The sequence below is a fragment of the Atractosteus spatula genome, chromosome 5 (assembly GCF_055471065.1).
Source record: "Atractosteus spatula isolate fAtrSpa1 chromosome 5, fAtrSpa1.hap1, whole genome shotgun sequence".
Taxonomy (NCBI): domain Eukaryota; kingdom Metazoa; phylum Chordata; class Actinopteri; order Semionotiformes; family Lepisosteidae; genus Atractosteus; species Atractosteus spatula.
This window is the reverse complement of record NC_142710.1, coordinates 59,105,152-59,123,316: the sequence shown is the minus strand read 5'-3', so window position 1 is coordinate 59,123,316 and position 18,165 is coordinate 59,105,152. Positions and strand designations below refer to the sequence as shown.

The following is an 18,165-nucleotide window of genomic DNA, read 5'->3' as shown; positions in this document are numbered from 1 at the left end:
TTAATTTGTTGTCTAGCTTTTCCTGGATCAAGATACCAAAAAACAACAAAATTATCTACATTTATTTAATGTGTTATTATACAGTATCAGACATTATCATGGTTTATTTATATGTAGTTAAAGAGTGTCAAAGTGATTCCTTCCCTTTGACTTTCTGAAGATGAGGCTCTGGTAAGGTGATCCTGCTACTGGAGTTCAATAAGTCCATGCAGCTGGCGAGAACTAACATCACTTCTATTTGAGTTTGTGATGTTGTTAGAGTTTGTCAACTTTTAATTGTTGAATCCACAAACAATCAGAATGTTTATTGAATATTCACATTTTATTTTGAATGGGCTGTCTTTTTTCTTGCCAATATGGGCTTTCAAATATGTATTTTATAGAACTGGATCTTATTAAATACAGCTTAAGCTAAGCAGATCCATATTTTTCGTCTTTGGTTTGAAGTTACTAAATATTTTTTATTTCCTCCAGATCATAATTAAGATAAAGCAATTGAGGAAATTGGAAACAGAGGTCACATTTGATATGAATATGGATCTGATTAGGCTGAACCACATTTAAATAAATATTGTGAAAGCTTAACACATGCTGAAATTTCCTGTATTTCCTAAGCTATAATGTATACAATGTATTGGGACTTCTATCCGTACATAGACTTAACAAATTTGGCAAAGTATACACACAAAAATAGTGGTTAAGCTGATAAACAGATGACCTCTGCTACTTTGTGAAGCTTTATTAATGTACAACATTCTACAAGATATATTTTGCAATACATACAAATTGACCATACAGTAGATTAAATTTGCTTATAGTAGCAAGAAATTAATTTGAAGAAGTGTTACACTGCTTTAGCACAGTTATATTTTCAAAATGTCATATTGATTGTCAGTGTTTTTGTGTACGGACGTAATAATAGTCAACAACTCCAATATGATTGTCTATCCTTGTGCCCTGCAACTTCCATTTACTTGGGGCAAAGCTTCTAAAAGACCTCTATCTCCTTGTTCATTTTCACTTTTTGTTCAACCCCTTTGAATTTACGGTATCTGTTGGACAATTTGGCAGAATGTTAATAATAAGGTCATACAACATGGGCATGAGCTTACTCTATGTGCGTCCCCATGTAGACCATAGTATTCATTTTTGAATGATTTATAATCCAGTTGTGTATTAGACCTTGAGGAGAGGACAAATATATATGACTTGTAGCAGAGGTAACACACATTTGGAATAATAATATAGAGGTCAGAAGTCTCAAACAATAACTGTACATAGAGTTCTTACACAGGAAAGGTAGGAGGCTAGATACATTCTGCGAGTATATCCTTTCAAATCACAAAGACAATGCAATGGAGCTACAATACTAAATTTGAATCAGATTTCCTTTGTAACCAAGATAATGAGTGGAGAAGCCCCTAAACATGCCACTGAGCAGCTGAAACAGGAACATATGCCAGAAGGAGCACAGTTTGGCCCTGGATAATGAATTTTTATTACCTTAGGATGAGTCTGTTTTATTAACTTATACAGCTGCTAGTGCTAAACCCCACCCTCCCTTTTCTCGCAGGACTTGCAGGCTGATCAAGGGAGTGCTTGTGGTTGCTGCATCATCTGACTAAGCAAGTGGGTGTCTAGCACTGTGGCTTTAAGGCATCTGACGTACAATACAATAAATGACACCACCTTCTGCAACAAGTTCCTCAAGCGAAGTAACACACTGACAAGAACAAGTTAAGGGACAGTGATGCGTCTTTCACCAACAAAACATTAAGATTCAAAATCTCTCAAAAGCAGGTAATGGGGCTCCAAAATTAGGCTTGTTATATGATAATTTGTGAATGGCAAATTATCACAGGAATTTGTAGGAGTTCTGGGTGATCTGAAAGAGCACTCCCAACCCTTTATGCTGCAGATAGTATGGGAAGAAAGGAGTTTTGAAATTTACTTTAGTAGCTGTCAGGGTGTTAAAAGGAAATCTGAATGACGCACAAGGTCAAGTTCTTAGCCATGAGGGTGTGTTTCTGCTCTACTCTGTGGTTGGTGTTGGTTTAGATGTCTTTTCTCTCTGCAAGGACCACTGATTTTAGTCCATCAAAGCTCTGTAGGATGAAACGCCCTCAGCCAGATACCTGTAGAATCCTGTCGTACGGTTTCAGCCCCCCACGGTCAGCTGGTCCATCAGGACGGATCATGTTGACATAAACTCCTTTCTCCAGGAACCCATCAGACACACTGAAGCCAAAGTCATCACTTTCAGGGTCCTTCATGATTGTCACCTGAAACGAGAAACAGAAACCTCCAGTCTACCACTGCAGGCTGTTAGGCAGCCTTTGACATGTACTGTAGTTGTTCATTTAATCTTGATCTAAAGCATACAAAGGGATTAAATGCTCATCAGAGGTGTTTGTTGTTGCAGCAATTTTAAGTTTTTGTACTTTTATTCCAACAAAGATGTTAAAGTTTCTGAAATGTATTTCCTAGGCATAATAGAAGTGTACATGCAGGTACATACTGTATCCAATCATGTACAAACAGTATTTTGTATATTAAGATTTTGAAATCATACAGTATATAGCACTTAGTGGGACTGACTACTTGGGACCAACATTTGATTTAAGTAATGCACAACATGCTTAAACGTGGTGAGGATGATATGAGAAATTTTACTGTGGCACTGCAGTTCATTTCAGTCACAGTACCTGAGCACCTGGGTATAGTGGATTTCCTGGGATACTACTACTGGGTTCAGTCAAACACATCCTACCTGAGGTCTGCAGTGAGGCCCTGACTCTCTTTATGACTCTGGGTGGCACAGACAGTGAGTATTGTCATGGGTGTTCTTCTCAAATAAAATAATGTCCTCTTTGAACACACAACCATTGCTTTGGATAGGTTAAACAGTTTCTATCCAAACACCTTTTAGAACAACTACAGTACCAAAAGCAGAGTAAGTTTGGATTACACATCTGACTCCCTCTACGTCTGGACAACGTTCTGTCACAGGCAGGTTTGTTTGAGCTCTCTCTGATTCACATGTTTGCGTTACAAAGAATCATTTGCAAAATGATTCATTAATGTGACACATCTTACTGGTAGGAGGAGATATGTGCAGCAACGAGGAATCTCAGGTATAAGCAATGACCTTTGGTGTTGGCTGCTATCTTAAGCCCAGTTTAGCCCCGGGTTTTCACTGTCTACCAGGACACACACCTTGTGCAGCTCCAGTGGTGTTGGAGACATGATCTCCTGAATCTCCTCTTTGATCCTCCGGGACTCCCAGGTCTTCTCAGATCCTCGGCTTGAAGTTTTGTTCTTTCCACTGTCGTGGAGAAGAGTAGCTTTTCTGACTGGGCTCATTCCAGGCTGGTTGATAGAATCTACAGGTATATGCGATTTGTTTCCATCGACACCTAAACTAAGCGCACTTCCAGTCATTATTGAGGCCTGTAAGGAAAAATCCAGATAATCTTAATCTGTATAACATAAAAAAAGGTTGTAATTTGTTTTAAATTTTAACTGACCCACGGAAGGGCTAATGATTGACAGCTCAATTGTATGACTAAAACTACAGCATGTGTGTCTGCTGCAATGACAATTAAAGCTAATGCGATATTTTTCATAGATAAACACAGGTAAAGTTATACGGCAGCAATAATTATACTTAAAGGCAATAAAATAAAAATACCAGTGTATAGCAACTACAGTAGTAACAATTATATGAATTGTGTTGGATTAGTACGTCAAAATTCAATCACAGTCATGACTGTGTATAATTGTTAATTCAAATGTCTCGAATTAAACTGCCATGTCTAGAACAAGCAACACATAGAAACACTGGCTGAGACTCCCCTAAAGGTTAGTAACAACCTGTCTTCTGCAGAGCAGGTGAAAACTTGTGAAATACATCATCCTTGTGTTTCATATTTTTGTGACTCAGAGTACTTCTGCAGTAAAATGAGCACCACCCCAATCACAGTGGAATCTTCCAGTTCCACCACAGCATATTCTCGGCTGTGATGTAAATAGTCTGTGCATCATGCAAAAAGCCATGCTGCTGTGTTGGCTGGCTTTTGTACATTCTGTGCTCCTGGGTTTGCCACAGTTGTATTTTCTCTGTCAGGAATGCTCATTTTACTATGAAAGGAATCTGCAAATGACAGTGCTTTTAAAGCATTTATGATTTATATTTATGCCAATCAAAATATATTTATACTTTTGAAAGTGCAATTTTCTAAAAAAAAAAAGCCAAGTATGAACCAGAACGTAAACAGAGTGGGCCTGTTTATGTATCTCCAGTATCTCGTCATTCAACAGCAGCAGTTATGCAAATATGCAAACCAGTTTTCTGGAAGGACAACCAGGGAAAGAGAGAATTTACCTCAATCTCCCTTAGGAGCTCTGACTGCCCACAAGTTTCTAAGTCCTCCAAAGCCTGGCACCAAAAACTGTCCTCATGGTCCAGATTGAGTCCATCATGGTGCTGGTGGCTGACATATCTGTTTCAATGCAGGAACCAAAAAATGTGAGCAATCCACTTGAGAGGGACTGGCAAAAGACTCAAGAGACAGAGAGCCGCCCACTGCTATGGCGGAGGCTGCACGACTTGCCGGGATGTGTGTGCGTGCTGCGGGTGAAGGGGGGGGTTCTTCACACAGTCAGTTCTAGCTTATAAGGGAGAGCTTTTTTGCAGCCAAAAGACCAGCATCCTTAAGAACCAAGAAAACCTTCATGCAGTTACTTCAAAAATTGAGTAACATCAGGCCTCCACAGCTAGGCATTTGGTGCAGTGAAGTGAAGGTCAGGAAAAAAACCCAAAAAACAACAAACAAAAAGAACTTAAGAGTCCTTGGGACGATTGAAGGAGGCCTTTTTTTTTAGGAAAACTTGGTGAAACAGAGAAGCGACAGAAAGATGTGTTTATGGCTAAAAAACAGTAGCCTCACAGGCTGCTAGTACAAAGGCAGATGGGACAAAGAGTTTCAGATCTGAGAGACAGAACACCTGAGAAGAGAAGAAAAAAATATATACACACAAGATAACAAGACAATATGAGAGAATGAAACATTACAAAAGAGGTTTCCCTCTGATTATGAATTTCTTATGTAAAACAATAAAAAAACATGTCATCAATGACTGATTTTGAATTTATTAGCTAGTTAACTACATACTGTACTGCAGGTAATTGCAACCATTCTGATCTGATTATATTGCATTATGAAACTAAGACCAACTCATTCTGTTAGATACAGTTACTGTACTTTCCAAAAATAGCAAATTCATTTTTAAATGTGAAATTAAAAATCTAAACTATTTGCCACTTTCATAAACTCACAGTAAACAAAAACTGTTCTATCAATTTGCAATCAAAAAAGCAAAAGGACAATTCCGATATTCTGTTAAAGATCTTTAACTCCAATAAAGAAATACAGTAGATAAGTAAATAATCATATTGGTTCTTATTTAGTTTCCATTCTGTTTTGATTATGTAGTGTATCTGCATTTTATATATCTGGCTTCAGTAGAATCAACTGAAAACATCCAAAACTGCTTTAAAATGCCCACAGAGCAGAAGCAAAATGGGTCTATTTAAGCAAACCAGGAGACTGATTTTGTTTTTCATGTATTAGTCTGACTGGCCCAAACTGACATCCACTTACACTACATGTTGATGGAGCAATGAGTATCAATATGTCTTTGACACACTAAAAAGCAAAATGCAAATTCGATTTACAGACAACAAAAATGACATAACAATGCACCTCCAGTGAAAACTACAGAACAAGACAGATACAAAATAAATTATAATCGATGTAAGAGTGAATATCTCCCTTGGTAGACACAAAAGGTTCATTCCAAGCTTTAGTTCCAAGAATTCACATTGTTGAGTGGCCACAATTTCTTCCCCCAATCTATATTTGTTTCACATACTATTACCCACCAAAAAGAGTGGTTACATAATGTTTCGAGTCTCATGTGAATTTCACTCTTCATTTATTAATATCATTTTAAAAGGAAGCACAACAATTCATCCATAACTTCAAACAACCACAAGCATTTGCAATATCTGTGAAAAACTCTTGTTCTAAACGATTAATACATGATTATATGGGAGTTACTTGCATTGTGGCTAAGTGCTTAATTTACTGTATTTTGATACTTTATTACTTTCCTACTTTGTTTTGCTGTTCATTCTCCTTGCAAAACGCCCAGCTTATGGAAGTGATTTCAGGCTGTACTATCCAAATGTATAAAGGAGGAGCCAATTTAAAAGTGGTGGGCTTTGGAGCGGTTTGTAAGCAATTTGTTGAAAAGATTCTTGACATATTTTGGTTAGAATACATTCTTGAGGGCTACAGTTTGAAACAAAGATATTATGGCACCAGCATTATTCTGGTGAGTTATAGGCAAATCAAAGAATTACAGAGTTTATTAATGATACACTATTGAGCACCAAAATCCTGCTTTTGGAAAGGATCAACAGATTGTGCATTTTTATGATGACTTCTACAGACCTTACATATACATAGATAAATAGCTTAAGTTCTATTGTTAATGTATCTTATGTAAAATAAGAAAAAAATAAATTTAAATTACACTATAAATTAAAAGCTAATTTGTAGCTAATGAATCACATCAAATCTAATCAACTGCTTGGCAGGTGTCTCTTGTCATTTTCATTTGTTCCTTGCTACACAGCTGCTCATTTTGAAATCACAAATGTTATAACAACTGAATACCTAAAACCATTCTTTTAAGTGTACTCATTTTTCTGAGCTTACTATAGAAAGAAAAACTGAAGGACCTACAAGGCCACCATACCAAACGGGTCTTTCTTTGGACACCTCTGAAATACCCGAGCCAATGAGAGTTTGTACCTGAATTTCCACGGTAACATTCTTACCCCGTAGTCTTGTCCCAGTCATCCTCACTGAACCCCCCATCAGCGAAGGGGTAGTTCTTCCGGCGATTAGTGGGAGGGGTGCTGTTCCGGTGCTTGGTGTTCCTCCACTCATGGGGGTGTAGTGCAATTCCGGCTGCTGCCTGATGGATATATGTTCCTAGACCAGCAGGAGGAATAAAGCACATCTTTGGATTTAGCAAGGCACACCTGCTGCTTTGTTTCTCTTTTCATCTCTTGGAGAAGAACTACACCCACAATCCAGACCCTGTACACAGATTCAAGTGCTGACATACTGAATTTGACCACTACAACAGACAGCATTCAATCAGGTAGCTAAGGCAAGATCCAGCCTTTCAGGATGAGATAGGACAGTCAATCCTCTTAACTGAGGAAATTCCATGTTAAACTGGTAAAACACTTTTCTTAGTCTTTATAAACTAATGTTTATAGGTGACATGAAAAACACTAAAAATTACTCCTACCAAGGACATATATTTTCATTTACAGAAACTGTGCCATCAGCAACAAAGCCACTCAGTAAAATTAAGAATGGAAAGCCTGCACCTTGACTTCCATAGCCAGCATCGATGCCAGAACCATCCCAGGATTCCAGTGCACTGTCTACACTAGGAATGGTGGTGGAATAGATCTCAGACAGCTTGCTGGTCTTCTGGGAGTCTGTCATCTCATCTTCAGGGTCACTCAGATCATTTATGACCCCAGATTTCTTCTTGGTGCCTGGCTCTGTGACATGATCAACAGTGCTGCTTTAAAATCATGTTCAAGACCCGCTGACCAGAATAAAGAGAACTGCTTATTCTTTGCAGTTAAAGCATCCAAAAGCACCAATTCTAATTCTCTTTCTTTTCTCTTTCCATAAAAATGTCCTTAGTATTCCGTCTCATCCTGCTGTCCTACACAATAGGTAGACAGGGCAGGGCTCCAAGCATAAAACCAACAATAAAAAAAGATTAAGGAGTTTCTCTCTACCCAGATGCTGATTAAAACTCAGTTATTATAGTCAGCTGGTCTTGATTTTCATTAAGCCTCTATCTGGGTGGTAATGTTTTTGAAGACATTATTTAGTGTATAAATTCCAGGGGATAATGAATTTGTTCTATTTATGTTAAGGAAAAGCCAGATGGCCCAAGGACAAGAACTGATCCAGGAACTGCTTTTGTGTCCACTATATTATCCACTGTGGCCACTACCTGGAGCTGGAAAAGCATAAATGCCAAGTACCACACCACCAATAAATACTGTCAACGAAATGAACCCATTACCACAACCCAACAGCACTATAATTTCTTTTGCCGTTGCCCACGGTTACAAAAAAATGTAAAAATGGATTTTCCAAGGCATGTGGTAGCATCAGTTTTAAGGAACACATTTTAGCTTTGAAACAGAATTAAAAGGACTCATCTGGAAAACCTTGGAACTACAGAAAAACAATATAACTGTAGACCATTCGCCTGCATATTCTGCTCCTGCAAAGCAGCAGCTCTGCTTGTGCATTCCGAGGTTTAATACAGTCAATGAGTCAAGATCTGCAAACTATAGTAAAAAGCCGATTTGATATGTTTAGCAATAATTGGCCCAATTAAGTCGTGCAGAGCGCAGTTGGAATAAAAAAAAAAACAGAAGACACTGTGTCTTTGCAAAACCACATTTCAGATGTGTGAGATAAAATTAAGATTTCAGAACAGCAACAATTGTGTATGATTAACAAACTTTCAGGCAGTCAACAAAAAGCAAAAAACTTAATGAATGAGCCCCACACAGCAATTGGCTTCAGAAATCCTACAGCAGTCTTCTAGAGATCCCTCAGAACTGTGGTGCTTTGCACACTTACTATCTACTTGCTTCTTGATCTTGAGGGTGACCGTCTCTCCTGCCATCTGGAGCAGATGAATCGCCTCGCTCAGTGGTTTCCCTTTCAGGCTAACATTATTGATGGCCAAAATCCTGTCTCCTATGTGGATTGCTCCAGTCCTTTAAACAAAAACAGAGAGGTACGAGTAAGTGAAATTCCGGCGTGCTTCCTGAACAATAATAAGGTCTGAATTGAGATAACAGTGTTGGGGTTATGCCCAGAGTTTTAAATATTGTAAGTGTCTCAAGGTCATAAATCAGAAACCCTGTCAGGGCATTGGCAGGGTATCTAGTGCTATGATAAATAAGGTTGTGTCCTCTCTAGAGGTCATGTTTCTGCATTTTTTTTTTCACAATAAGAAAAGAACAGGACAGGACACTGTTTTAATGTCTCTCATGTATGTACACATCACAATGCCAAGACTGCCCACAAGTTGTTTAAACATTTTTGATTTCATAATGCATTCCATCAGGTCTTCCTTTCAAAGTGAGACATACTTAAAGTGATGGGAAAAAAAAGTTATACCTGCCCTCTTCATCAAAATGTTTTTGATGCTTTTGAATTAAAGCAGTGAATGTCTTGTTTTATTTTAAACATTTGTTTTCATTTACATTTAATTTAATAGAAGATTGCCATTTTCTTCACCATTTATGCTTTGAGTCTTATTCAACTCACTCCTAAACCTCCTACTGGAACCCAAGAAAGAGAAATTAAACCCATATCCTCTTAAAAGTGCAATATATATCTTGGCTTGAGTGTGAACAGTGGGCCTTGCTCAACCAGGGATTCCTGAATTTACACTGATTTACAGGTACCCAAACACTGAAGGAACATTTTTATCAAGTAAATTTGAGACACCCCCTCTTTTCACTCACTCTCTTCTCCCAGCTGTCTTTCTGGAGATTCCCATAGTGTGCTAGTGAATAGAAATGCATGAAAGAATTGCCAAAACTGGGATTACAAAAAGCTGCTGAAAATGATTGACCCGAGAACAAAAATTCCGCTGGTTATCCGTCAAGATATCTTGATTGAACAATGAAGTGAAAATTACAGTTGTAATTGAAAGTGTTTCAATGGAAATGTGTGAATTCCTTTCTTCTCTTTCCAGGTAAATTACTGTATTCCTCTGTTATTTCTTTCAGCACATTGCTGGTTAATCATGATCGTCAGACTTGACCATCTGCTCACCAATTTGAAGTGTTAAAAACTTCAGTCGGGTTCATTGTAACACAATGAAAAATAAAAATAAAATACAAATGATCTTGTCAGCCAGCTCTGCTATTGGAACAGCTTGGATTTTAAGCAACAGCCTTCAGGGTAAAGAGCAAGTGTTGGTCCCTAAGAGGGTTTTTTAAAGGAATAGTCAGTCAGAGATCTGAAGCATTTTTACTTTCACCAGGTCAAGTCTTTGCTTCAGATGAAAAAAAGAAATAATATACTGACATTTTTTTGCTGAAACGAAATGTCTTTCTTTGTTCTTTAAAATCGAATTTTACTGAGAAACAGACTGTCTTAACTTCAAAGTTTCTTGACAAAATGACTAGAGGAAAGAAGATATGCTTTTGTAGGAACACACAAGCTTACTAGAAAGTGCAAAATTATTAAAAAGTTTTTACAGTATTAAACTTTTACAGCTACACAACAAAAACTGAATAATTTGAAAACAGGGAAATTAGGTACTGGGTACAGTTCTTGTTTTTCTTCTTGTCTTGGAAATCAGATAAAAAATACACACAGTAGATTACCACAAAGAAGATTCCTCAGTGTGAGAATGATGGTATATGTATGTCAAAGTTAAGTTGATATAATGTACTGTATACATTACTACCTCCAAATCTTATTGCTAAATGGACTAAGAAAAAAGTAAAATAGCTTTCTGAACTGTTCACTAGGTGGCAGGCTTCTCAAAGCTATGTGCAGTAGAATATTAACGTCTTTATCTTCTTAATGTTGTGCATACAGTAATGTATTTACAAATATGAATAATACAAAGAAAACACCACAGTTTTTGTCCTGTAAAAAAACATCTCAGAGTGACAAATGGATCATTTCACTATTAACACAGTATTCAGTTTTATAGAGTTTATAGCGAAAGCTCTGGAGAAAGATGAAGCCCAGCTCTTAAAGTTCTTTTTATACAACTCAATCATACTTGTCTGTATCTTCCACCTTGTTTAAATTATAACCTATTAAAGGTTTAACTGCAAGAATAAAGATTACTTTAGAAACACAGTGCTCCTTTGAGAGCTCAGTCTTTTCTCATTAGTGATGTTCTTACTGGAGATTCAGGTAAAGAGAGTTTTATTCATTTATACAAAACATTTTTAAATCTAATTCGAAAAGAGCAACCATCCTAAAAGTTACCATGCTTACCCTTACACGCTTCACTATACGTATAATTAAAGTAAATGGACATTTGGAACTTCTAGGTTAGTTAACCTAGTACTGTCCACTCATAATTGTAATTAAGACGCATGTACTGTAGATGGATTTTATGTAATACTGAATGTACTGTAGCAACTGTGAGTTAATAATGTTAATAAATAATGCTTCAAAGTCAGAGAGATTCTCCAGTGAGCTAAAACAACTGACATAAAATACATATGTCTATGAAGATGGTGCTTATCAATAAGACCAGGAAAGATGAAATCGAAAAAAAAAACTCTTAGTGCCATGGATTAACTAATTTGTTTCTTTGCTTTTTGCAAGTTTAGAAAAATACTAATAAAACGTGTTACTGCCGACGGGCATATAGAAAATAACTCCCATAGTCCCAGTCCCATAGTGTTGGATATCACAACATAATGAAGATTGATTTTAAATGCACTACAAAAGAAGAGATTCAATTATCAAGAAACTAGACCATTTTCTGCAGTCTAAAGCTTTTGTGTTGCAGTGTCTGGAGACACTAGAGGGAGCTGACTGCACTAGGAAGTCTACTGATCTTGTAGCTTTCCTAATATCTCACCTTTCAGCCAGCCCTCTCCTGGTTAAGCCAGAAATGACAATGGGGTCAAAGGGCTCTTCAGTCCCAGAGATGGTGATTCCCAGAGGGCCCCCATATCTCTTCAGCTCCACGGTGTAGATTATTGAGCCAGTCATCTCCTGTTCATCTAATACAGGGTAAAGCAAACAGAGGAGGGTCTGATATATAGTGCATTACAGCACCATTGAATTGAAGGAAATCATTATTTTAATTGCCACAATTCTGAAAATAACGCATTGCATGTAATGTACTTACTGTAGCATACAAAGTACAAATATTTTACTGTATGCAACTTGTTAAACAGTTTGAAGAACACAAAAAGGGCAAAGTTAAGAAAGGTGCTTAATTCACCAGCTTTAAAACCATCACAGCTTAAGGTAAAATCCAGTTAAAGTAGGTCACCAGTGAAGGAAGTCAGGTGGTCCATACTAAGCAGATCCTTTCTTTTTAAAACATTCCAGGTCAGGCATGACAACTTCAAAATGTAGAAAAAAAAGTGTAATAAAAAGCAAGATTGCAGAGGCCTACTGTTCAGTCATCTCCTAGTCTGATTGAAGAGAAGCACTTTATACCAAATCTGCTGGCACAGATTTTAGGATTTTATTTGATTTTTTTTTTTGCAAAGTAGAGTGCTGAAGAAAGAGGATTGGATGGTGTAGCTTCAAAGAGTGTCACATCAGTGTTCAGAACATCTAACAGCTTATCTCACACTGCATGCATTAGCAGAAGACTTAAAAAATAAAAATAAAAATAAAAATAAAAGGTGAAGCCATCAGATGGTCACAAAGCTGCATCACTAGATAGCTCTACCAGTGTGATGATTTCGGATAGCATTCCTTACAGGGGAGCATCAACAACAACAAAAAAAGCAATTAAAATCTAGGAAACTTGCTACTCAACTCAAAAACAAATGTTTATTCTAAAAGTTACAAGACATACAGTGGTGTGAAAAAGTGTTTGCCCCCTTCCTGATTTCTTATTTTTGTGCATGTTTGTCACACTGAAATGTTTCAGATCATCAAACAAATTGAAATATTAGACAAAGATAACACAAATAAACACAAAATGCAGTTTTTAAATGAAGGTTTTTATTATTAAGGGAAAAAAAAATCCAAACCTACATGGCCCTGTGTGAAAAAGTGATTGCCCCCCCTGTTAAAACATAAATCAACTGTGGTTTATCACATCTTTGGAAAGCTGAGTTTAATTTCTCTAGCCACACCCAGGCCTGATTACTGCCACACCTGTTCTCAATCAAGAAATCACTTAAATAGGACCTGCCTGACAAAGTGAAGTAGACCAAAAGATCCTCAAAAGCTAGACATCATGCTGCGATCCAAAGAAATTCAGGAACGAATGAGAAACAGAGTAATTGAGATTTATCAGTCTGGAAAAGGTTATAAAGCCATTTCTAAAGCTTTGGGACTCCAGCAAACCACAGTGAGAGCCATTATCCACAAATGGCGAAAACATGGAACAGTGGTGAACCTTCCCAGGAGTGGCCGGCAGACCAAAATTACCCCAAGAGCGCAGCGACGACTCATCCAAGAGGTCAGAAAAAAACCCACAACAACATCCAAAGAACTGCAGGCTTCACTTGCCTCAGTTAAGGTCAGTGTTCATGACTCCACCATAAGAAAGAGACTGGGCAAAAATGGCCTGCATGGCAGAGTTCCAAGACGAAAACCACTGCTGAGCAAAAAGAACATAAAGGCTCGTCTCAGTTTTGCCAGAAAACATCTTGATGATCCCCAAGACTTTTGGGAAAATACTCTGTGGACTGATGAGACAAAAGTTGAACTTTTTGGAAGGTGTGTGTCCCATTACATCTGGCGTAAAAGTAACACAGCATTTCAGAAAAGGAACATCATACCAACAGTAAAATATGGTGGTGGTAGTGTGATGGTCTGGGGCTGTTTTGCTGCTTCAGGACCTGGAAGACTTGCTGTGGTAAATGGAACCATGAATTCTGCTGTCTACCAAAAAATCCTAAAGGAGAATGTCCGGCCATCTGTTCGTGACCTCAAGCTGAAGCGCACTTGGGTTCTGCAGCAGGACAATGATCCAAAACACACCAGCAAGTCCACCTCTGAATGGCTTAAGAAAAACAAAATGAAGTCCTGACCTGAATCCAATTGAGATGTTGTGGCATGACCTTAAAAAAGCGGTTAAGGCTTGAAAACCCTCCAATGTGGCTGAATTACAACAATTCTGCAAAGATGAGTGGGCCAAAATTCCTCCACAGCGCTGTAAAAGACTCATTGCCAGTTATCGCAAACGCTTGATTGCAGTTGTTGCTGCTAAGGGTGGCCCAACCAGTTATTAGGTTTAGGGGGCAATCACTTTTTCACACAGGGCCATGTAGGTTTGGATTTTTTTTCCCTTAATAATAAAAACCTTCATTTAAAAACTGCATTTCGTGTTTACTTGTGTTATCTTTGTCTTATATTTCAATTTGTTTGATGATCTGAAACATTTCAGTGTGACAAACATGCACAAAAATAAGAAATCAGGAAGGGGGCAAACACTTTTTCACACCACTGTATATGACCATGCATACTTGGTTGAATGCATATTTAAAACTGATGATGACTGATCCCTTTTAAACTGTGTCAATAAAGAAACACTTTCATACTTTCATTTCAACATATTTCACCATCCTCTAACTGATAGCCCTGGAAAAACTAACATTTAATTTGAAGATCCTCTCCAATTGCAAGCCCACTGTTGTAGGTATGACAATACAAATGCAGCAAAAGCAAAGAAGCAGTAATGATTTTTTTATTTGTCATATAAATGCATGGTGCTCGCAGTTTACCATGAGATGTTGAGATTGTGCTCATAAATAATGCTACAATTTTATGACTGTTTTAAGAAATTCAAAGCGTTTAAAGGAACATCTGTTCTAACAGCAGGATATTCACAAACACTATGAACACTATGGGGAAGATAAGTCAACTGTCTCTATGCACACATTGCTCCCCACTACTCCCCACAAGTCCAAGAGATCACTTGGATAATGTGCACTGCTTCTCACCGGAGTTGTCCTCATCTTTGCGGATCTTCAGCTTGACCAGGTCCTCACACTGCTGCAGGATCTGAACTGCATCTTCCATGGAGCAGTTCTCCAGGCGGATGTTGTCAATGGCCAGCAGTTTGTCTCCTGGCTCTAAGGTGCCTGTTCTGTGGGAAGGGGGCAGAAGACTTTTAGGGAAAGATGTTCATAAAACCCTCCACTATTTAGTCATGGTTATTGTCAGGATAGTTGTCACCATCATATATAGCAAGATATCAAGACACACAGTGCTGTGGTTTTTCTAGCAGTAGCCTTTCAGCTGCAATGAAGAAAGCATTTTTACACTTTTAGCATCTAAAGTACTAATATTTACATCTGAGGCCGAAAAGCATCAATTTATAGTCCTGTCTGAAAGGAGAATAACTAAATTTAACAAAGAAATCCCATAAACCTTGATGTTCAAATAAGGGTAAAAATGCAAAGCATCATGCACAGGTGAGAGATTATTCAATATTTCATTTCAATCGGTTTTTGTCTGAGGGTCTGGGTTTTGTTTTAACTTCAGATTTCCAAATGTTAACAGACATTTGGTTAATAATTGGAGATCTTAAAGACGGAATTGCCTTTTCAACCTTTATTAAATTGAGAAACTGGTCATATTTGATAGCTCTCTTTTTGTAAAACAGACGATTAGAATTGACGAGGTTAATTTATAATCTTTTGATGTTTGGCAGTTGTAATAAATAAAAGCATACACGACTATACTATGAGGACTGCCGCTGCTTCTCGTTGAAATTATTTCACAAAGGGAAAGATCTCCCTCAGCTGGCAGAGTTTTGAAATGATCTTTTTGGCTGCTTTGAGGCAATAGGTCTACAAACGTTTCAGAACTGTCCCTTAAAATACATTTTTTCTATGAAAAATAACTCCCTTTACAAATTAGGTACTGTATGTACCTGATAACACAATGTTTTTTTTTGTTCTGAGCTGTATTTATGATAAACTGCTATAATTCAGTGATTTCAAGTAGTCTAAAATGTTCGTTGCAAACATGGCATGGCAGGTAATTTTTCACTATTTTTGTAGAAAATGTATTAGCAATGCAATACTTCATTGCCTTTAAAAACATTTAAGCATTTACCCAAGTGACTATAATGAGATCTTTTCTACTTTTAATCATGAGGATAGACTTCTACAGATATATTGTAGTACTACAGTATATTACTAGAATATATAATATTATAACGCAACGGGGGCTCCGGCGGGCACCCTTGCCGCATCAGGTCGGCCCCACACTGTCCGGGGCTCGAACCCGGGACTTCCGCGTCTCTCTGCAGCGACCTAGCCCCGTGAGCTAAAGAGAGATCTCTCTACAGCCCAGTAGCTGTGGTCCTGCTATCACAGGGAAGGGCGGTGACGTCACCTGCTCTGGTACGCCGGCTCTTACACAGTACCTGTCGGCCGTAAGCGTTACAATATACAATATTATATGTATTATATTGTAGTGCCAGTTATCAAAAGGATATAGCTGTACTCCTTTGCATTTTAAGTTACTGTATATTTTGAATGGAATATTTAGTTTTATAGCACCAATTACATTTATTGCTGATGAGAAAAACATTGATAATATTTAATAACACTGGTTTTAATCACAATTATGTATCTTTTCTTTAGTAAAAGGCCATAAAATTCCATTGGAATTTTGGAAACAATTCTATGGAGTCCACTAGTTTGCACAGCTATTTCAAAATGATCCAGAATTCTTTAGACTACAGAAGTTTCACATGTTACAAATGTCGATTTCACCCCTTTATTAATTGAAATAGTACTGAAAGCACGTTGAACATGGAATTTGGGAACATTACCGATCAAAGATACAAGTTCAATGGGTTGATAACTGATAAGATTTCAGACAGCTTACAAAATTTGTATACTCCTATTACTACGCAAACAAAAACCCCTCATCAGAAAAAGATACACTGCAAATTACCGCAATCTGAGAATGGCTGTCACAGGCTCGAAAAGTTTTACCTCCAAGAAAGGGATGTTCTCATTCCACTAGCTGAACGTACAGGAGATTCTTATTGCTACAGGCATTCCAGTTCCCTCAGGCCATTCGCTAAAGAAGCCTGTTAGATAAATGTTCTTCCCTGTCAAAGGTTTACCATGCCCCCTGGCATTCTGTCACAAGCACCAGAGTCACATACCTATGCGCCATGCTTCCTTTTTTAATATCAGAGATGATCAGGGGCTCCCCTGGCTTTTTGCTTGCTGTTGGGAAAGGAGAGAAAAAAAAACTGGATTTAAAATGACAGGTTTAGCGAATGTTGCACTTCCAGTCTTTGAGTGCATTAAAATCACACTGAAGGGGAGACTTCTAGGACTTTGCCAACACATTGGCAGATCACCAAGGAAAGCACAATTTGTTATCCTTTCATGGAATATACTGCAATCAGGGGTAAATATCAGAGACATACCATTTCGGGTAAGTGGAGGTAAACTTTAATTAGCTGTGTGAGAAGATATTTACAGTACATGTATGAAAGGAACTGTGCATTTTTCACTTGCTTTTATAAAATAATTGAAGACCACTTCTTGTTTTGCATTAATGTTAACCTGCAAAAACTAACGATTAAATCAAGAGTGAAAGGAGATTATTCCATAAAGGATGGAGTTTTCTGTTATCTTTCTCAAAGAACAAGCAGTCAACAGCACTAAGACATGGAAACCCAGTGCCAGAGGCTACCACATTGCTATAGGTCAGACACACTTGCAAGGCTCACAGTCTGTGCTTGCGTTTTCTTCTGTGATCAAGGTTCTCCAGTCCTTGTTCTCAGCAGATGTGACACTACCCTCATTTCTCAGATTGAAAACCCTTAAACAATGGAGAAAACATGCAGGTACTGTATAATGAGATTTTGAGAAGTGAAGAGTTTGGAATGTGACAGACCATACTAGCATAACTCAACATTCAGATTTAAAAATAGATTTGTTTAAAAAAAAACAAATATGATACACACTCCACTAAACCTGTGTTCTATCATTAGGATGCTGCCAGTTAAACTGTGGTATCTAAGTAACAAAACTGAAATGCAGTTTTAGTTTAACATGCATTAACAGTTTTCTTAGATGAGATTGTACATCAGAGAATGGAACTTGTTACAGTTTTTCTTTCATTGCTTGCAAATCCTGGGAAACCTTTTCCTTCACAAAAACGAGGCACCTCTGTTTTGGCCTTCCTTTCTCTGGAGACTGAAGTTTTCACATGTCTCCCAGAAGGCCTTCTGTCTTTCGGATGTATAACCAATCCTTTCAAATGAGATTCTTAAATCCCACATTTAACAGAGCATGATTTTCCACTGTGATACTGGAGCTAGACTTTG

The 18,165-nt window shown here is 37.7% G+C and overlaps 1 protein-coding gene across 3 annotated transcripts in view; it reads right to left on the bottom strand.

Moving 5' to 3' along the window:
* The window catches only part of grip2b (glutamate receptor interacting protein 2b), a 159,223-nt gene that overhangs the window by 3,654 nt on the left and 137,404 nt on the right, over window positions 1–18,165 (bottom strand). The window contains exons 15-23 of one of the 3 annotated variants that reach the window (XM_088917300.1): window positions 16,990–17,053; window positions 14,804–14,949; window positions 11,749–11,893; window positions 8,760–8,899; window positions 7,472–7,651; window positions 6,908–7,064; window positions 4,385–4,502; window positions 3,217–3,450; window positions 2,136–2,282 (exon numbers count right to left, since the gene is read on the bottom strand). In XM_088917300.1, the coding sequence (XP_088773426.1) occupies window positions 2,136–2,282; window positions 3,217–3,450; window positions 4,385–4,502; window positions 6,908–7,064; window positions 7,472–7,651; window positions 8,760–8,899; window positions 11,749–11,893; window positions 14,804–14,949; window positions 16,990–17,053 (1,331 nt within the window). Of the gene's footprint in view, window positions 1–2,135; window positions 2,283–3,216; window positions 3,451–4,384; window positions 5,008–6,330; window positions 7,065–7,471; window positions 7,652–8,759; window positions 8,900–11,748; window positions 11,894–14,803; window positions 14,950–16,989; window positions 17,054–18,165 lie in introns of those variants that run through there. The other 2 variants (XM_088917297.1, XM_088917299.1) reach the window with 2 other exon arrangements.